This window comes from Sander lucioperca, chromosome 5 (assembly GCF_008315115.2).
Source record: "Sander lucioperca isolate FBNREF2018 chromosome 5, SLUC_FBN_1.2, whole genome shotgun sequence".
Lineage (NCBI taxonomy): Eukaryota > Metazoa > Chordata > Actinopteri > Perciformes > Percidae > Sander > Sander lucioperca.
Genome location: NC_050177.1, coordinates 1,353,801 through 1,372,174, shown reverse-complemented (window position 1 = coordinate 1,372,174; position 18,374 = coordinate 1,353,801). Strand labels below are relative to the sequence as shown.

The following is an 18,374-nucleotide window of genomic DNA, read 5'->3' as shown; positions in this document are numbered from 1 at the left end:
AAAATTGTTATTACAGTGCTTCTTTTTTACAGTATAAAAACAAAAATAAGGAATGGAAATAAGGATAAATAAAAACAAAAAATGTACAAATGAGAGGCCCTAATCCCTACCCGCAATACCCCACCCCGGACTGCGATCAGGGAACTACTTGTCCTGTAATAATCAAATTATATAATGTCAACATCACGGAATGTGTTTTTTTTTTTGTTTGTTTTTTTGCACCAGTGTTACCTAACGTTATTGGTGAGTGTGGACAACTGAACAGGACCAAATATCCTTTATAGTAAACCGTCTCCGATAGGACCCAGGCCAGGACGGTATAGTAAGTATGCGTGCTTTTATTTTGAAGAACATGAACTGGGAAGAGGAAGACGGTATCCGTGTTGTTAGTGGCTCGAGTTTTTCTTTTCATCATAGCGACAATATTGTAGCAGCAAATGCTAATTGTGTTGTTATAACATTTTAGAACTGAAACTAAATGTGTTAGTTAGCTGAAATATTAACTTGTCAGAATGTCAGACTTTGAGGCGCAGGTAGGCTCCATTGTGGAGATAATGGTGAATACGACGGTGACAGAGTTGACCAAAGTTATCGGCGGCTCCGCATCAACGCATCCAGAAGTGTCAACATCATGTACAACTGAAAACATAGACGGGTCTTTGGATGAGAAGGTACGTTAAACTGTCGGCTATTGTCTGTGTGTGAGCCGTGTCGGTCCATCCTCTGCTCTGCTGGGGCTCCCTCCTTCTCTGGCGTCCAAACGACCAGCTGAACATAGAAATAGAAGAGCTGAACTTAAATAACCACTTAATGTGTCTGCTATGCTGACTGTAGCGCGTATTGCGAACACAATCATTATTACGACTAAATTAAATAAAAAATATGTAGCTCTGGTTGGTCAACAACCGAGAAGAATCCATCTTTGATCGCCATTTTGAGTTGGACGGCAAACCCAGGCCTATCTATCTGCTGTATGTCTAGAAGCCTTTCAGCTACAGGTTTCACTCGACGCAGACGTCACGTTCAGGATCGTGATCAATTTATCAGTTGTCAATTAAAAATGATAGCTTCTGTGATCATCTTAAGGACACTAAAGACAGATGTCTAACTGGAATGCAGCCATGATATAGCTAAATATATATTTATATATAGTTATGTATCAAAAGCCTGCAAAAGAAGTAACCACATATTTTATTTAAGTGAAATAAGTAGCAGTAGGTAGGCCTACCACAATGTAGAAATAATCTTTTACAAGTAAAAAAAAAACAACCCTGCATTCAAAATCTTATTAATCTATTATGAAGCTATTACTAATGTATTATTAATCTGTGTCTGCAAAGTTATTAAGTTAACAAATAAATGTAGTGGAGCCTTTGTTTTACCTCTGAATTGTAGTGGAGTAGAAAGTAGTAGAATATGAAAAATATTAATATAAAAGTATAATTAATATACTGTAAATAGGAACAAGATAATCATGATATTGTTTTGTGATTTTAGGCGAATATAAACTCCTGCTCTTTTTCACAAGTATTACTCTTGCTGATTATGTGAAACAGTGGATTCATTTTCTTTCACCCTTTGCTGTGACACTTGATAAGTATTGATCCAGTGTGTAACACAGATCTGTGTTGTTCTCATCAGGTGATCCATTTCAGCGTCTTCATGACGTCTTTGGCTCGAGAAGCTGTGGAGAAGATCTGCCAGCTTTTCCACGATTGTTCGTGTCTGCTGCAGTTAGAAGTAGGTCACTTCACTGCATTGGTGTTGTTGTTGTGTTGCAGCCATCTTTGGAAAATCCATCTTATCTAATGTTATATCAGGAAAAGTATAATGTTATATCAGGATTTTTATTACAGCGTATTTTCCAAATGCCAATTCATGTTTGTTACACAGAAATTATGAGAAATTTCAAACATATCTGTACATGGCATGCAGTAAAACATTTCATATCATGTCCCACTTCTTCTGCATATGTCATATGCAGTAATCTCATCAACATCGATGGAACTTATGTCTTCCTATAAAGACTTAAGATGAAGAGGTCCTAGGGCTGCAACTAACAATTTATTAAATTCTATAATCATTTTCCCGATCTATCACTTTTTCCTCTATGATATGTAAGAAAGTAGTGAAAGATTTCCATCACAATATCCTACAGTCCTTCAAATTGCCAATTTCTTACGACTCAACAGTCCAAAAGCCAAAGATATCACTGTAATGTAAATTCTAATATTTGAGAAGCTGGAACCATCAAATTTGGGGCATTTCTGCTTGAAAAAGCTTTAGACTTTACATTTAGTTTATTATTTATTATCTGATCAATCAAGCATAACATTTTTTTAGTTTTTGATGTTCCACAGTACTGGCCAACGCCCGTGCAAGTGTTAATTCTGAATTTGGACCGTACCAAGAAATCTCAGCAGAAACAGTTGAAACTAAGATGTTTTTGTTTTTTTTATCAACCCCGAACTTCTGGTTAGAGATGATTCTGCTTGTTTGACAGATATGGAATTTTTTAGAGTGATACCGATTTTAGAGGGAATCAAGTCACTGATTACTGATGTGGCAGCCGATACAGAGATTTTTTTAACTGGAATGAAAGTAGACCTTTTCTACATGGATAGTGTACCGATTATGACTGCAGAGGTCGGTGTGACTATAAGCACGGGTAACATGGCGGTTGTCAGCTACATGGTAAATGTTATATTAGTTATATTAAAAAGGGAAAATGATAGGGTCATTGTTTACTAACTTTCCAGAATGTATTTCACAAACTAGTTCGATACTTACTGCGGGGACACCGCTTGGCTCCGCAGTTCGCACCACCGTGGGCTCAGGATGCACTCTGCTGCATGCTGCAGACAGTGCTGAGAGTAAACAATGGAGTCGGAGTGTGCTCTGCTGGACAAACTATGTAATGACACAATATCTAAATCACCCAAGCATCGTTTTCTGCATTGTATGTTCTGTAAAAAAAGTTTTCATATCAGACATATATGCCGATACCTTTATGTCTGAGATTGACAAATCGCTCAGGCTCTAATTCAAAATACTACGAAAACTAAAGGGATAGTTACGACTGTACAGTTTTATATTATTAGTATGGATCGCCATATTGCCCAACCAGGATCAGCCCTATGTTCCCACAGCCCAATGGTCCCACAGCCTTATGTTCCCACATTTCTAAGAAAAAAAATTCACTGACAATTAGGCCCTATGTTCCCACAGCCCTATGTTCCCACATTTCTAAGATTTTTCTTAAAATTATGCCCTATGTTCCCAGGGTTAGGGTTAGTTAGGGTTTAGGGTTAGGGGTTAGGGTTAGTTACCAGATTTAGCTAAAAGCTACATTCCATCTGTAGTCCATTCCTACTGGATAATAGGTTGGGTGTAATTGGCTACCAAATTGGGAGAAAGGGGGATCAAATCTGATACAAATTTATGAAAAAGGAAATGTGGAAACATAGGGCCTAATTTTGAAAAATATTCTTAGAAATGTGGGACCATAGGGCTGTGGGAACATAGGCACGCTCCCGCCCAACCCAAGTAGAAAACCAGATGGCTACAAAATCCTCACATTCTCCATTAGTCATGATTTCAATTTAAAAAAGTTTGTCTTTGTAGGTGACACAGGGCGTTGCAGAGATTGAGGAGCTGAGGAAGAGACTAGAGGTGGCGGAGACGGAGCTGAAGCTGGTGCTGGAGGGCAGCGGAGGCCAGAAGCAAGCAGAGGAGCTGACGGAGGGAAGCAGCGGAGAGATGGAGGGCCAGAGGGCTTCGACCGACGGAGCAGAAGGAGAGACTGACCAGAGCCAGCGCTCAGGCAGGAAGAGTCGCAGAGGTGATGAGATTATCCTTTCACTGTGTTGTTTTTCTTAAAGTGCTCATATTATGCTCATCTTCAGGTTCATAATTGTATTTAGAGGTTGTACCAGAATAGGTTGACACGGTTTAATTTTCAAAAAACACCATATTTTTGTTGTACTGCACATTACTGCAGCTCCTCTTTTCACCCTGTGTGTTGAGCTCTCTGTATTAGCTACAGTGAGACATCTCACTTCTGTACCATCTTTGTTGGGAGTCACACATGCTCAGTAGCTAGGTAAGGACTACTAGCCAGTCAGAAGCAGAGTATGAGGGCGTGCCACGCTAGCAGCTAGGCGAGCATTATAACGTGTGTTACAAAGTGACCATGTGTGTCTCTGAAGTAAAGGCTGGACTACAATAGAGCTGTTTGGAGCAGTTTGTGAACAGTGTTTTCTGTTGGAGATGGTAAGTCCCTTTGGGGTGGACTTTGGGCTTTTTCACTTTGTAAACCTATACCGTGCACAAAAAAGATATATATAACACAATAAAGGAAAGGGGAAAAGCCAAAAAGCATAATATGAGCACTTTAATTAAACATTGAGTGGGAAATTGGTCGTGTTCCCAGCGAGCTGGTCATTATAGCAAATTAGAACGGTGACAGGCTGATGCAGGACCGGAGCGGAGGGGTCTTGATTCAGCCCAAAGGTGTGAGGAAAAGCAGACCGTAGAATTTTGTGATTGACCAATCAGATTCAAGTATTCAGCAAGTCAGTGTAATAAAATATATTATGACACATGTTGATATTTAGCAAGCATTCTTTCTTTCAAAAAACAACAAGTAAATACTGTATATGTTGACAAGAATGAGGTAGGGAAACTGCCGTAAAAACACAGTGGTGGAATGTAACTAAGTATACTCTTTTACTCAATCACTGTACTTAAGTACAATTTTGAGGTATTTGTACTTTACTTGAGTATTTTAATGCATACTTTTATGTTACTTTATACTTTTACTTTGCTACTACTATTAATGAGTACTTTTACTTACTGGTACTTTTTACTTAAGTAAGGTTTTGAATTAGAGATGTTCGGTATCGGCTCCGATACTGCTTAAAACGCTGGTATCGGTATCGGGAAGTACTGGAGTTTATGCACCGATCCGATACCACGTAATAAAGCCCTAAAGAAAATCTACATTAAAGTAGTTTATTTATGTTCTTTTCCCGTTATAACTGACTGTCAAACTGCATAAAAGAAGAAAGTTCTGTGGTATTCATTGTTCATGTTTCACAAAGAGTTTACCTTGAGCCAGACTGACAACAAAGATAGAAATAATATCACATCCATACAGGGATAGTAGTATACAGCTGTTATACATCATATCATCCATACAGGGATAGTAGTATACAGCTGTTATACATCATATCATCCATACAGGGATAGTAGTATACAGCTGTTATACATCATATCATCCATACAGGGATAGTAGTATACAGCTGTTATACATCATATCATCCATACAGGGATAGTAGTATACAGTTGTTAAAACATAATAAAATATATGACACACTGGTATCGGATTGGTACTCGGTATCGGCCGATACGCAAGTTCAGGTATCAGAATCGGTATCTGGGAAGCAAAAAATAGTATCGGACCATCTCTATTTTGAATGCAGGACTTTTACTTGTAGTATTTTTACACTGTAGTATTGCTACTTTTACTCAAGTAAAAGATGTGAATACTTCTTCCACCACTGTACAAATGTGAGGAACAGTATAACTATATATACACAGTATTTTAATGAATAGGCTCATAAATTCTACTAACAGTTATTGTCTTGTGTTATTTTTATTGCCACTTAGCTCTGTAGGGCAGGATATGAATGATGCATTTAAGCTTTCACATATGCACAAGATAATAAACCACTGCACTTCGACAGCAACTCATTTAAATCATTTCTCTTTGTTATCATAAGCACCAACACTGTATCGATGTTGGAGCAGTTTGCTGAGACTTTGACTCAGCAGTGTGCTGTGTTTCCACTGTCTTTGCTTTCTCTTGCTTTCTGCCTGGCTACGTTGTACTTTGTCCGATGAAAGCAGAAATTGCTAAAAAATACTGATAAACAGATTTCTGAATTTTTACAGTTGTGGCTAGCGGGGTTGCTGGAGTGAAGAGATCGCCTATAATTCACCTGTGGAAAGTCAGAACTTATGAGGTAAAATCCTGTCTTCTCTTATGTAGATGTTCTGATATCCTTTAATAATTTAAATGACTGAATCTGAAAACTTTTAACGGAACCCCATCACTGCCTTAGTCCACCCAGACACAATGTTTTGACTCTTAAATATGTCCATATTCTCTATACTCCTCTCAGGAAAATGTCCAACCTGTGATAATAAAGGAAGAAGAATTGGAGGCGTTTGCTGACCAGGCGTCCTCTGATTCGGGTCAGAACAGAGATGACCTGGGCCAGAACGACGATGACGACCCAGACTACCAGGTTGATTTCCCAAATACCTAATTCATTTTCTTGTTTTTGTCTGTTTGTGTCCTCCTTTATTACGTAAAGAATTTAGCATACATACAGTCCATGGTCCATGCTGTTTTAAATTGCCCCTATATGTTAGTGTGAGTGTTGAGACCAGTTTGTTAAGCATGTAATGAACTACACCAGTTAATGGTAATTTCTGCATTCTGGCCAGTGTATGCAGCCCACCAAAAACAAGAAAAAACAACGAGTTAGGAGGAAATTAATTAACAATTTGTGCAATTGTTCTGTTAGTTGGAGCCAGAAGATTCAGACGACGGTGACCCAGGATTCACTACCAGACCTAAACGTGTTGTTAAGCCCAAGATCCATCGAGGTCGATCAAAGAAGGAGGGTCAGAGTCAGAACCAGCAGCCTCTGAGCTGCGAACACTGCACGAAAACCTTCACCAAGCTGCTGCAGCTCAAAGCCCACCAGGCCGTCCACGGGGCGAACACCGAGAAGGCCTTCCGCTGCTCTCAGTGTGGCAGAGGCTTTTCACTCCAGCGAAGCCTCAATGCACACATGCTGCTTCACACTGGTGAGTGTGGTAATACGGTACGGGGGGGGCATAAGGACTCCACAAGAAGCTGACAAACCAACAGCCCTGATATTGCCTTAAAAGTTGATATTTCTATTTTCTCTTTCTTTATTTGAAAGGGGACAGTGAACATTAATCATCATTAAAACAATGTAAATGTGCCCGAGTTAGCTCAAAAGTGCTACCTATTTTCATTGGTAGTCCCCCAGCCAGATGTAAAACAGGCAGCCTTTAAAGATAATGACAAGTATAAAATCACACACACAATATGGTGTCTGGAGCTGAAACTAACGATTCATTCATTGTCGATTAACTGCCGATTATTATCTGGATTAATCAATTAGTTGTTTGGTCTATAAAATGTCAGAACATGGTGAAAAATGCTGATCAGTGTTTTCTAAAGCCCAAGATGACGTCCTCCAATATCTTGTTTTGCACACAACTTAAAGACATTCAATTTACTGTCATAGAGGAGTGGAAAAAAGCCTCCAAAATATTCACATTTAAGAAGCTGGAATCAGATTTGTTTTACTTTTTCTTATAAAAAAATGACTCAAACCGATTTAATCGATTATCAAAATAGTTGGCGAATAATTTAATAGCTGACAACTAATCGATTAATCTTTGCGGCTTTAATAGTGTCAAGGAACATCCATATAAACATCCATAGGAAACATATTTACACATCCAGCAGACACAGTGGTATTAGTATTAATTTGGAGGTGTGTTTTTGGCCTGATGAATGTTGTCCAGCATTCACTAGTCTATATCCACGACGTTCCACTTCCGGGATTACTCCGTTGCTGCCGGAAATTCCGCCGGATTTCACTCTTTTTGGCCGGATGTCCAGTACCTTCTTCCTTTGTTTTGGCGTTCTAAACTCCGGTGGATTTCTGAGGACTATGGTTAACTGCTCCTCAGATCTCTGCAGGGTAAATCCAGACAGCTAGCTAGACTATCTGTCCAATCTGAGTTTTCTGCTGCACGACTAAAACAACTTTTAAACATACACGTTCCACCAAAACAAGTTTCTTCCGAACCTATTTTGCAGCGGCACCGCGGCTTTTCTCCAGTGCTTAGCACCGCCCAAGACGATTGTGATTGGTTTAAAGAAATGCCAATAAAACAGAGCACGTTTTCCTCCCATCCCCGAATGCTATGTGGAGTAGCTAGACCCTCCTCCAACGCACTTTGGAGGAGGGTCTGGCAAAGATAGACTAAGAGCCATGAGACTCAACCACACAGTAAAGTGCCTTAAAACCAAAACAATGAGCTAAAAGCATGGATATATTATATTAACTGGATACCGGATCCCAAAATGGCGGCCATTCAGTTCAATGGAGTTGCTCCCTTGTAGCATATGCTAAACGTTTCTAAGCATCTGGGTTTACTTCCTTGATACCCACTGAATATGTGCTGTAGTCTTTCTCCTGCTGGCCTGGTTAAAAGTGTCCAAGAAGCTCAGTAGAGCTGCAGAATTGTCTTTGTGTTAGTCAGTGCAAGAAACCTATTTCACATTACATCCAGTTATTTGATTCATGTTCATTAAACATGTTTATTAGGGGAGCTTTAAAAAGCATATTGTCTTTTAGTATGCTATATTCTGTTACTCTAACCCATTGGTCCCATATACAGGTGAGAGACCACACATCTGTGACGTTTGTGGAAAGGGTTTCACCCTGAAGCAGCTGCTGAGGAACCACCAGCGTCTCCATGCTGAGGTCCGGCCGTTTCGCTGTGAAGTGTGCGGAAAGAGTTTCTACCGAGCCCACGGCCTGAAAATGCATCAGATGGTCCACACGGGAGAGCGGGCCTATAACTGCAAGTACTGCAAGAAAAGCTTCACAATACAAGGTAACCTGCAGCGCCACCTGCGCATACACACGGGGGAAAAGCCGTTCAGGTGCGAGACTTGTGGCAAAAGCTTCAACCAGGCTGACACTCTGAAAGGCCATAAGCGGATACACAGCGGTGAGCGTCCCTTCAGCTGCGAGACCTGCGGTAAATGTTTCATCCAGAAGAGTGCCTTGAAGATGCACCAGAAGATTCACTCAGGCGAGGACCCGCTGGCGAGCGTAGCCTGCGTAGCATGCGGTACTACGATGGCCTGTGTCGACTCGCTTCGCAAACACCTCCAGACGCACGCGGCAACCATTCCTTGTACGTGTGTGCTCTGCGGCCGGCGGCTCAGCTCCATCACCGACCTGCGCTCGCACCAGCAGCACCACACAGTGGTCAGGCCTCACAGCTGTGGGCTCTGTGGGAAGAGTTTCAAGTCATCCAGTTACCTGAAGATTCACCTGAAGGGGCACAGCGGGGAGAAGCCCTTCTCCTGCGACATCTGCGGCCACACATTTACACAGCACAGCAGCCTTAAGTCCCATCAGGTAGGTTTGCATTACGCATTGTTTTTGTGATGGAAAGGTTCAACAGTGAAGTTATAAAGATATCCCCATCCCTTTCATTTGCTGTGTTTGACAAAAAAACGGAAATGTGTTGCTGGTCTGTAGCAACATCCATGTTTTAGCAGCTCACAAAAAAAGCAAGGACTATTGTCCTAAAAATCCAGACTGATCTCCATTGACTGACATTACCTTGCGATTGTGTGTGAATTTACGCCGTAGCGAGTAGTATGAAAGGGCGAAAATCCGCATAGGGAGGTTGTTTGGGGTGGAGGATGGGTAAAACACAGGACTTTCACCAGGAGAGCGGCGAGCGCGTCCCGCGTGTAGCGTTTCCTCACTCTGTTGTTTGTGTAAAGCCAACCCCGTTGTTCTTTTCCTAAACCCAACTCTGTTCTTCTTTTCCTAAACTCAACCGTCGCTTTCTTCTTTTCGTAAACCCAACCGGTTCTTCTTTTCCTTTCTTCTCACGATAACACGGCAAGATGGCGATAACACGTATGTTTACGTCCGCTGTATACAGCGTAGACATACACGTGGATAGCTCAAAATGCGTACAGATAACACGCCACTTGGCTTAAGAAAGTCGGCATGTATGTTTACGCAAAGTCATGATGCCATGTTGAAAAATCTAAATTAGGCAAACAAAGAATTTTTGAAAGACCTACATTTTAAAATGATGGATAAGGGGGTTTGTTATTAAAACAGCATCTACCCCAACAGATACTTTATGGAATAAAAAAGGAGAGCTCACAGACCTCATGCTACGACACAGAAAAACCTCTGCTGCTGACCATAGAAATACATTTTTATTTCTGACATTGCTCTACTGTGTGGTTTATAGATGCAACAGAGCACACTTTCTGTTAACATCGAACAGTGATGCTGGTTAAATAAATTAGAAACAAAAAAACAAGTTTTTTGTGAACACGAGCTGAGGTAATTTCCTTTATAGGTGACAGACAGGCAGTTATTGGTCTGCTGCCATACTAACTACATATGTCTTTATCACGCAGAAAAGAGCTAGATAATACTCTTTGTGTTCTCTTCAGGACTTCTTCATACTTAAAGGTGCAGTAGGTAGGATTGTGAAGATCCAGGACTTAGCCAAATAATTTGAACTTTGACAACTTCTCAGTCCCTCCCCCCTTTCTGCTAAAGACCAAAATGGTCTCCTAAGCCCCTCCCCCCACAAGGGAGAATGAATGTGTGTGCATGAGCAGTGATTGACACGCAGTTAGACACGCCCCCTGGCCCTGATTGGTGCATCTGAACAGGGAGCTGTGGATTTATGCAAATCTCACTACAGACTGTAGGTGGTGCCAGAGGAGCTGGATTTTTTTTTAAATGATCTGCTTCCTGTAGTTCTACTGGAACATAGGGTCAGTTTCAGCAAATATGACAGAAAGTTAGTTTTATAAGTCTTACCTACTGCACCTTTAAGTAAGAGAGGTTTAGAGTAGTACATTTCTCGCATGAGGCCCAGTGTGGTGTTAAGTCAATTTAATCCTACAGCTGAACATGACTTCACTTAACAGCTTTTTTTTTTTTTAACCTTCCTCTCCAAAGGCTGTCCACACAGGACAGAAACCGTTCAGCTGTGGCACATGCGGAAAATGCTTCAGCAACACGGGAAACCTGAACAGACACCAGCGTATCCACACTGGAGAGAAGCCTTTCAGCTGCGACACGTGCGGACGCAGCTTCAACCAGGGCAACAGCCTGAAAGCCCATCAGCAGATACACACCGGGGAGAAACAGTTTATGTGCGACAAGTGTGGGAAGAGTTTCTCTTACCTGAGGAACTTGAAGGACCACAAGTGTTTTTATGTCTGAAGCAAAACTCTGATGAGACGTCAGCCCTGGTGACAGAGCAGATGACGTTAGGCTTCCTTGTACCTGTTGAGGAATGAATGAGTGGATATAGATAATAAAAGAAGACTTTGCTGTGAAAGTGGTTTTGGAGATTATGAAGGTGGGTTTTGCAGATTTGATTTGTTTTACTGTGAAGCTGGTGGAGATAGATGCAATGTGGGGTTGAGATTAGTGAACAAATAAATGAACAACTTTTAGATGAAGTTAAAAAAGGCTTAGGTAAGAACCCTTTTTTACGTTTTAAGTTTAAGGCATTTACCTGAATGCGGTGCATTTGATCTCCAATAGATAAATAAAATACAACTATGACTTTTTTGGAAACAAAGTTGCCTTGTGTGCATTAGAAGAGCCTATGTGTTGACTAACAATACCGAAACCGTTATTTGTAAGAAAGTTCCATCTGTAACTACTCTTATGGAGTGTATTTGTTATTCGTCTACTTTGTGAATGTGAGTCAAACTGATAAACATTGAAATCTAAATCTTGTGAGTTTTTTATTTTATTTTATTGACTTTCATAATGCATTGGAAGAGGTTAAAGAGCTTAAAATCTCTCTTTTTGACTGGTATACTGTCAAAATCAAATGCAGACACAAACAATTCACAAACTTATCTCTAGTCGTCAAGCCAGTTTTCCCAGTATTTATGAACACATGCTCAACCCTCGCAGCCTTAAAGTAACTCTAAATATCAGCAAGATACAAAACCAGGAGCTGATGCAAATCACTGGACTAGAGTCCATGTTGTCTTATGGTGAGGTTTACTAAAATGTAATATGTACCACGTTTTTGTGCTACCAATGTGTATATTATGCTCATATTCACTTTAGATCCCTTATCCCCACATTTGATTGTGAATTAAATCATTAAGTTTACAGTTTTGCAAGAACTCTCTATCTTGCACTTTACATATACATTTGTATTTACACAATATTTAAATGCACCTAAAGATATTCAAGTTTACAGTATATTGTGATCATGGTGCAAATACTTAAAAATTAAAGTCTATGGAAGCCCTGAGAGGCAAGTCAGAAAAAAAATATCTGGTGATCTATTTTCAATGTCTAATCTAAATAGTTTTCTCTTCTGTGTTTATGACGTAGGAACGGGTGAAAAAATGTTTAGCCAGGATAATCTTTTTATGTTCCTTAAATTTCTTTTCATCTCTAATATCAGGTGGGGAAAAAAGTTTTGCCAGGATAATTTTTCGAAGCTGCTTTTTTTCGTCTCTGAAAACAGGTGTAAAAAAACGTTTAAGCAGAGGCCTGTACTACGAATCAAGATCTGCATGCCCTGGATTGATTTCAGTTACCCGGCTTCACTAACCTAACAACCGCGGCCCCGCATAACCTGTGTCACGACGGTGGTTAACAAATAATTCAATCAACCCAGGGTTTCCCAATCCAGCGACGCGCGCGTTCACATAAAAGAGGCGGTGTTTGCGCAGCATGACCAATCGCAAACATCTACCAGAGCCGCATATTTTACATAAGAAGAGCAAACTATAATTCTACATAAATATGAAGAACACGGAACACGGTTTTACAGGCAAAAAGCAATACAGTCGCTGCTTCCTAAAACAGGAGGACAGCTGGCAAAAAAATAGCTGACGCTGTTATGTGTAAATCACAACGCTTATCAATATCACTTCCCCATCAGTCAGGCACAACTGACCATAATTACACTTGTGCTTTCTATAAACTGTCGTTGGCCTATTATTTCAGTTGCAACCCTGGCAGTGGGAAGCGATCATGGGAGCAAATAAAAAATATAAAAATATAATTCAAACCGATGTGTGGCATTGGCAACACACGACTCAAGAAGCCGACAAATAGCCTATACGTAATTCTCTGCGCTGAAAATCAATATATTTCATGAAGATACCCATCAGGGAATGTTAACGGGGTTATCAGTCTCTAAATGTTTTAACTTTTATGAGCACATCCCTCTCTCCCTCTCTCTCCCTCTCTCTCTCTCTCTCTCTCTCTCTCTCTCTCTCTCTCTCTCCCTCTCTCTCTCCCTCTCTCTCTCTCTCTCTCTCTCTCTCTCTCTCTCTCTCTCTCTCTCTCTCTCTCTCTCTCTCTCCGCGCACCGAGCTCCAGCTGATCTTCTAAGAACGGTGACGCTGTTATCAACCAAGTATTGATTTGTCAGTAGGCGGTGCTTTTACACCGGTTGATCTCTAATCTCCAACATAACCTGCTCCCGAGCAGGCTAGGTGTTCAGCATAAGTTACCATGGCGATTGAACCTGGTAACAAGTGATCCACCATCGTGATACACAAAACCCAGGGTTGAACCTGAAGTTACCTCGTTAACGCCAAATCTTGCTTCGTAGTACAGGCCTCTGGTGAATTTCCTTTTGTCAGGATTTAAATGTTTGTTGTTGTAATACTCCTTTCAACCACAAGATGCTGAAGCACACCACTACTCCATGTTCTCTTCGAAATAGGACTAAAACAGCAGATTAGCACTGATTAAAATACGTGTCTATAGCCAAAAGAAAGACATGACAGTAATGTTACATAACTTGCCAACACAATATGTACCTTCCTTGTATTTAGAGTGCATGGAGAAATTAAAACTCACCTGGAAGAAAACACAAATGCTTTAAGACGTATTTAGAACACAGGTTAGTGATACACTTCAGTGTCTTGTGGCCGAAATGAGTATTACAACATCAAACACTTGAAACAAACGTGATCCACGCACAAAATCACAGATGGAAAAAAAGTAACTTAGAAAATGTTTAAGGAACTTAGAAAGATTGTCCTGACATCTTTTCTTTAATCATAAACACAGGAGAGAAAAGAATTTAGATCAGACTTAGAAAATGGATCACCAGACTTTTTTTTCTTCTCACTTGCCTCTCAGGGCTTCTGTACAGAGTTAACATGAAAAGCAAAGGCAGGAAGAAAATGTTAGAGAGCACAAATTCACCACAAAGGATGTCACAGTGGGCAGACAGCTATGAAATAAATTGTGAGCAGATTCAGCATTTCTAGAGGAAGTAAAGGGGATGAGCCACTTGCAGCACTTGTCATGCAATGATCTTGCAACAACGGGGGAGACAGAGCTGCCTGAGAAAGTGTTGTATTCTCTGAAGAAGAAGAAGAAGAGAAGAAGCAAATGGGCTGGTCTCCGAGATTGTCTCTGTGTATGTTGACCCAGCTGCTGATGTAGAGAATATGTGCACAGGAGCAGTCCCATAAATTACCTGACAGATAGACAGCCCTAAGGTTTCTTAAAGGCTCCAAAGTCCCATTCTCTACTGCTCTAAGCTGGTTGGACTTTAAACTCAGTTTCTGAAGTTTTAAGAGTCCTTTAAATACACCAGGTTGCAGGTGATCCAACTTGTTTCCATCCAAGTTGAGTTCCGTTAGCTTTGAAAGTCCGGCAAAGAGCAGAGGGTGTAAACTACCCAGGCTGTTGTTCTTCAGCAGAAGCTTGTGGAGGTTGTGTAGGGGATAGAAAGTGTTAAACGGGATGTCATGGAGCTGATTGAAGCTCAATCTGAGGTCTTTCAGGTTAGTCAACCCTACGAAGTCATCAGGAGACAGCTCTGAGATACGGTTATAGTCCAGATCCAGTGTATTAAGATGTAGTAGATTCACAAACAGGCTTGCAGGAAGGTTACCTATGTGGTTTCCATCTAGTTTTAACTTTTTCAAACCAATAAGGTCTCTGAACTGGTCCGGGTGTAGAGAGGTGAGATGGTTGCGAGAGAGCTTCAGCGAATGTACTCGCACCAAACCATGGAAGACTGAGGGATGTAGAGACCTGATATGGTTGTCATCGAGGTGTATCTTCTTGAGGACCTTCATCTTGTGGAAAAGGCCTTCGGGAAGGTGCCTCAGAGCATTGTACTCCAAGTACAGGTTCTGCAGTGATTCAAGCTTGTTGAACAGAGCAGGTCGGAGCTCCGGGATGCGGTTGTTCGACAGATGTAAGTCGTTGAGTTTGGACAACGAATCAAATACCCCGACTGGTATGGCAGAGATCTGATTGCTGTCCAGCTGCAACTCTTGCAGGTTGTTCAAGTTACTGAATACATCCAGAGGAAGAGATGCCAGCCTGTTCCTGTATAAATCAAGTGACTCAAGGCTGATCAGGTCATTGAAGACTTTTGAGGGAAGAGAATCTATGGGGTTGAGACTGAGGTCCAGCGCAAGCAGCATGGTCAGACCTCTGAGTGATCCCTCAGACAGAGTGGTCAGCTTGTTGTTGCTCAAGTCTAGATGCTCCAATAGGCTCAATGAGGAGAAGCAATTCTCTGGAAGGCTGATGATGCTGTTCTTCTGTAGATACAGATACCTAAGCCTGTTTACAGCCCTCAATGCCTCAGCTGGAACAGTGACCAGCATGTTACCACTCAGGTTAAGCTGTTGGAGACTTGTTACTCCTGTGAAGCTGGCTTTGCCCACACGTGTGATTCTGTTTCTGGACAGAACAAGGTTCTCCAACACAGTGGAGTTCTTGAACACACCTTCCTCTATCTTTGTTATATTGTTGTGGCTAAGGTGGAGGTCAGCGAGGGCGAAGGCTCCTTCCAATCCACCAACCTGTAACATTTGAATCTGGTTAAAGTTCACAAACAGCGTCTTCAGATTAGATAATCCATGGAGGAATCCAGTGGGTAGATATTCGATCTGGTTCTCGCTCAGGTCCAGTAAGGTGAGAGCGAGGCAGTTTAGGAACTGACCAGGGTGTAGCAACCTCAGGTCATTGTTGCGTAGGAAGAGCTTAGACAGCTTTGTCATGTTGGGCCAAACTGGGTTGAGGGATAGGAAGACATTCAGCTGATTCTTAGTCAGGTCCAGGACCTATAGAACATCCAGGGAGGAGAGAAGACTTGTGAAAGGTCTGTTATGTATTATTCTTTAGAAATATCACAAAAAAGTCATATTATTAGTGTGAGATAATAGGCTACATCCAATATCTTGAAAGCCCAAATGGGCATTAAGGCTCTGAAACACCAACCCGACGGCTGACCTTCGGCAGAAAAGGCTCCCCATGTTGGTCAAAAAAGTGCCTCGGAACACACCGAAGCGACGCCGACTTGAGCGTACGTTCTGTGCGTGCGCGAGACGTAATACGTCTCCATAACAGCAGACAGCGCTAATCTGTATTGTCGCCCAAAAAATTAAAACCGGCAGCTGATTGGACGAACGCGTCACGTGGGTCTGGCTGCTCCTGGATTTTACAACCAAGCATAATGGTGGCTCGTTCGGAATACGATCTCATATTTTACGAAGATAGTTCACCGAAACGTGTTTCTGAAAACATTTTAAGCGAGAAATAGGCTTAATTTCAGATCGACAAAGGTCAGTTTAAAAGATTTTCGTCAGATTTTGAGAGGCGTTAGTCACGCTCATCCCGCTTGTCATTTCCGGGTTAGCACTCCACCAATCAGATTGGCCATTTAGTCTGACTTCCTGCCTTCCGATTCAACATGTCAAATCGGCCCAAATGAAGGCCGATGGCTCCTCCGACTGACGACGGCATGGAACACACCAAACAGACTCGCGTCACTGACCTCGCCAGACTGTCCGATGGCCGATAATCGGGTTGGTGTGTCAGGGCCTTTAAGCTTTCTCCTTTTACCTTTAGCTTCTCCAGCCCATGCTTGGGTATTTCCTGGATCTTATTGTATGAGACGTACAGCTGCTCTGTGCCTTCTGGTAGCTCAGGGATCTGGTCCAGCCCTGTCTGCTGACACACAACATTGGTCAGGTTGTGGAGACATTTGCAGGTTGGAGGGCAGAGGTTAGATGGCCACACCATAAGGCTCAGGGAGGCCAGAGTTAAGGCTGTCAACATGGTCAGCTAAAGCTGAAAAACAAACATGGCGCATGGGAGAGTTGAAACACTACAAAATTCTTCCATTCTGAAGTGTTTTATAAACCCCCAAAAAATACTCTCTTGAGATCATGGTATTTATTTTAAAATATTATTTCAAGTTTGCTTTAGTTTTGGAGAACAAGATCTTAAAAGGGAATTAAGTAAATTAGTCATCACTTAGTTAAAAATCACATTACAACCAATATATTTTTCTGTATATCCAGCAGTATTCTCTATAGTGGTTGTACCTTGTATTCTAAATAATTTTTGTGTTAATTTTGCATGTTGTATTCCTTAAACAATCATAACCAGAACCACCATTTCCTGAATTTCTCTTCGGGGATTAATAAAGGTTTAGCTTATCTCATAATTTGCTGATTTGTGAGCACTTCAATTTAGTTGGATAAAAAGAGAAATTATTATATATTATATATATTTACATTCCTGAAGAAATACGAACATTTTAAGAATACCTTGATTGATCATAATTCGTTCTTCTCAAAGAGTTTCTTTTTGTAGGCCTATTGTATACTTTTTCAGACATTTACAGAAAATAGTATGAGTTACAATTTAAACAGCTTCAAGATTTATATTTTTGGGTTTGGTCAAACATGTTAAAGGTGCGTACAATCATCTATTTAGTAAATCATGTTCAAGTGTTGCTTTTGTTAGACCATTGTAATTGGCTTTAAATCGAAACTTACCACTGACGTGAAGGAAATGCTTGAAGTTGTTTTGTTGCAGGATGGTTTTGCTAAAAGCCGACTTTGCAGACTGTCGTTATACTTGACTGTAGATAATGCTGTGTGAGCTACGTTACAGAGGAAGGTGTGGTTATGTGACTTAGAACCAGTTTCCTATCATGCATTTAGTAAAGATACTAAAAACTCCCTACTGAACACACACAGAACTATACAGCGGCCTGTTTTTTGATAATACAGACACACACCTCCATACACTTAATGGGTAATCTTATAAATACCTGGGGATTTGGCTAGACAGTAAATAAAAAATAAAGATATAAATGTGTTTCTTTTCAGAATACAGCGTGTTTCTGTCGAGGTCAAGAAGTCAATGTCTGAGCTTTAACTTTTTTGTCCCCGAGGGAAAGTTTGACACTTGCAGCCAGGTAAAACATAAGCAACAGAGATTTAAAGGTGCAGTAGGTAAGACTTATAAACAGTGTTGCCACAGTTACTTTGAAAAAGTAACTTAGTTACTTTACAGATTACTTGATTTTAAAAGTAATTTAGTTACTTTACAGATTACTTGATTTTAAAAGTAACTAAGTTAGATTACAAGTTACTTTATTAGTTACATTCAGTAGCTGCTGACAACACCCCCACAGCCTCAACATAAAAATGACAACCGTGACAAAGC

General features: G+C 40.9%; 2 protein-coding genes across 4 annotated transcripts; one reads left to right on the top strand and one right to left on the bottom strand.

The window, feature by feature from the left end:
* The first annotated feature begins 302 nt into the window (after positions 1–302).
* Positions 303–11,639, top strand: LOC116053203 (gastrula zinc finger protein XlCGF26.1-like). 2 transcript variants are annotated; one of them, XM_031304196.2, is made up of 8 exons: positions 303–671; positions 1,642–1,740; positions 3,625–3,841; positions 5,956–6,026; positions 6,186–6,311; positions 6,594–6,879; positions 8,515–9,266; positions 10,851–11,639. In XM_031304196.2, exons 1-8 carry the CDS (start codon positions 513–515, stop codon positions 11,115–11,117), a joined length of 1,977 nt encoding a protein of 658 aa, XP_031160056.1. In that variant the 5' UTR covers positions 303–512; the 3' UTR covers positions 11,118–11,639. The 2 variants fall into 2 exon arrangements, with proteins under 2 accessions (XP_031160056.1, XP_031160057.1); XM_031304197.2 differs by having other exon boundaries at positions 321–385.
* A 1,869-nt stretch (positions 11,640–13,508) lies between these two features.
* si:dkey-182i3.11 (leucine-rich repeat-containing protein 15) lies at positions 13,509–17,799 on the bottom strand. 2 transcript variants are annotated; one of them, XM_031304186.2, is made up of 3 exons: positions 17,699–17,799; positions 16,758–16,985; positions 13,509–15,976 (listed from the first exon to the last, which is right to left on the bottom strand). In XM_031304186.2, exons 2-3 carry the CDS (start codon positions 16,971–16,973, stop codon positions 14,105–14,107), a joined length of 2,088 nt encoding a protein of 695 aa, XP_031160046.1. In that variant the 5' UTR covers positions 16,974–16,985; positions 17,699–17,799; the 3' UTR covers positions 13,509–14,104. The 2 variants fall into 2 exon arrangements, with proteins under 2 accessions (XP_031160046.1, XP_035856923.1); XM_036001030.1 differs by having other exon boundaries at positions 16,758–16,865.
* Positions 17,800–18,374: the final 575 nt, after the last annotated feature.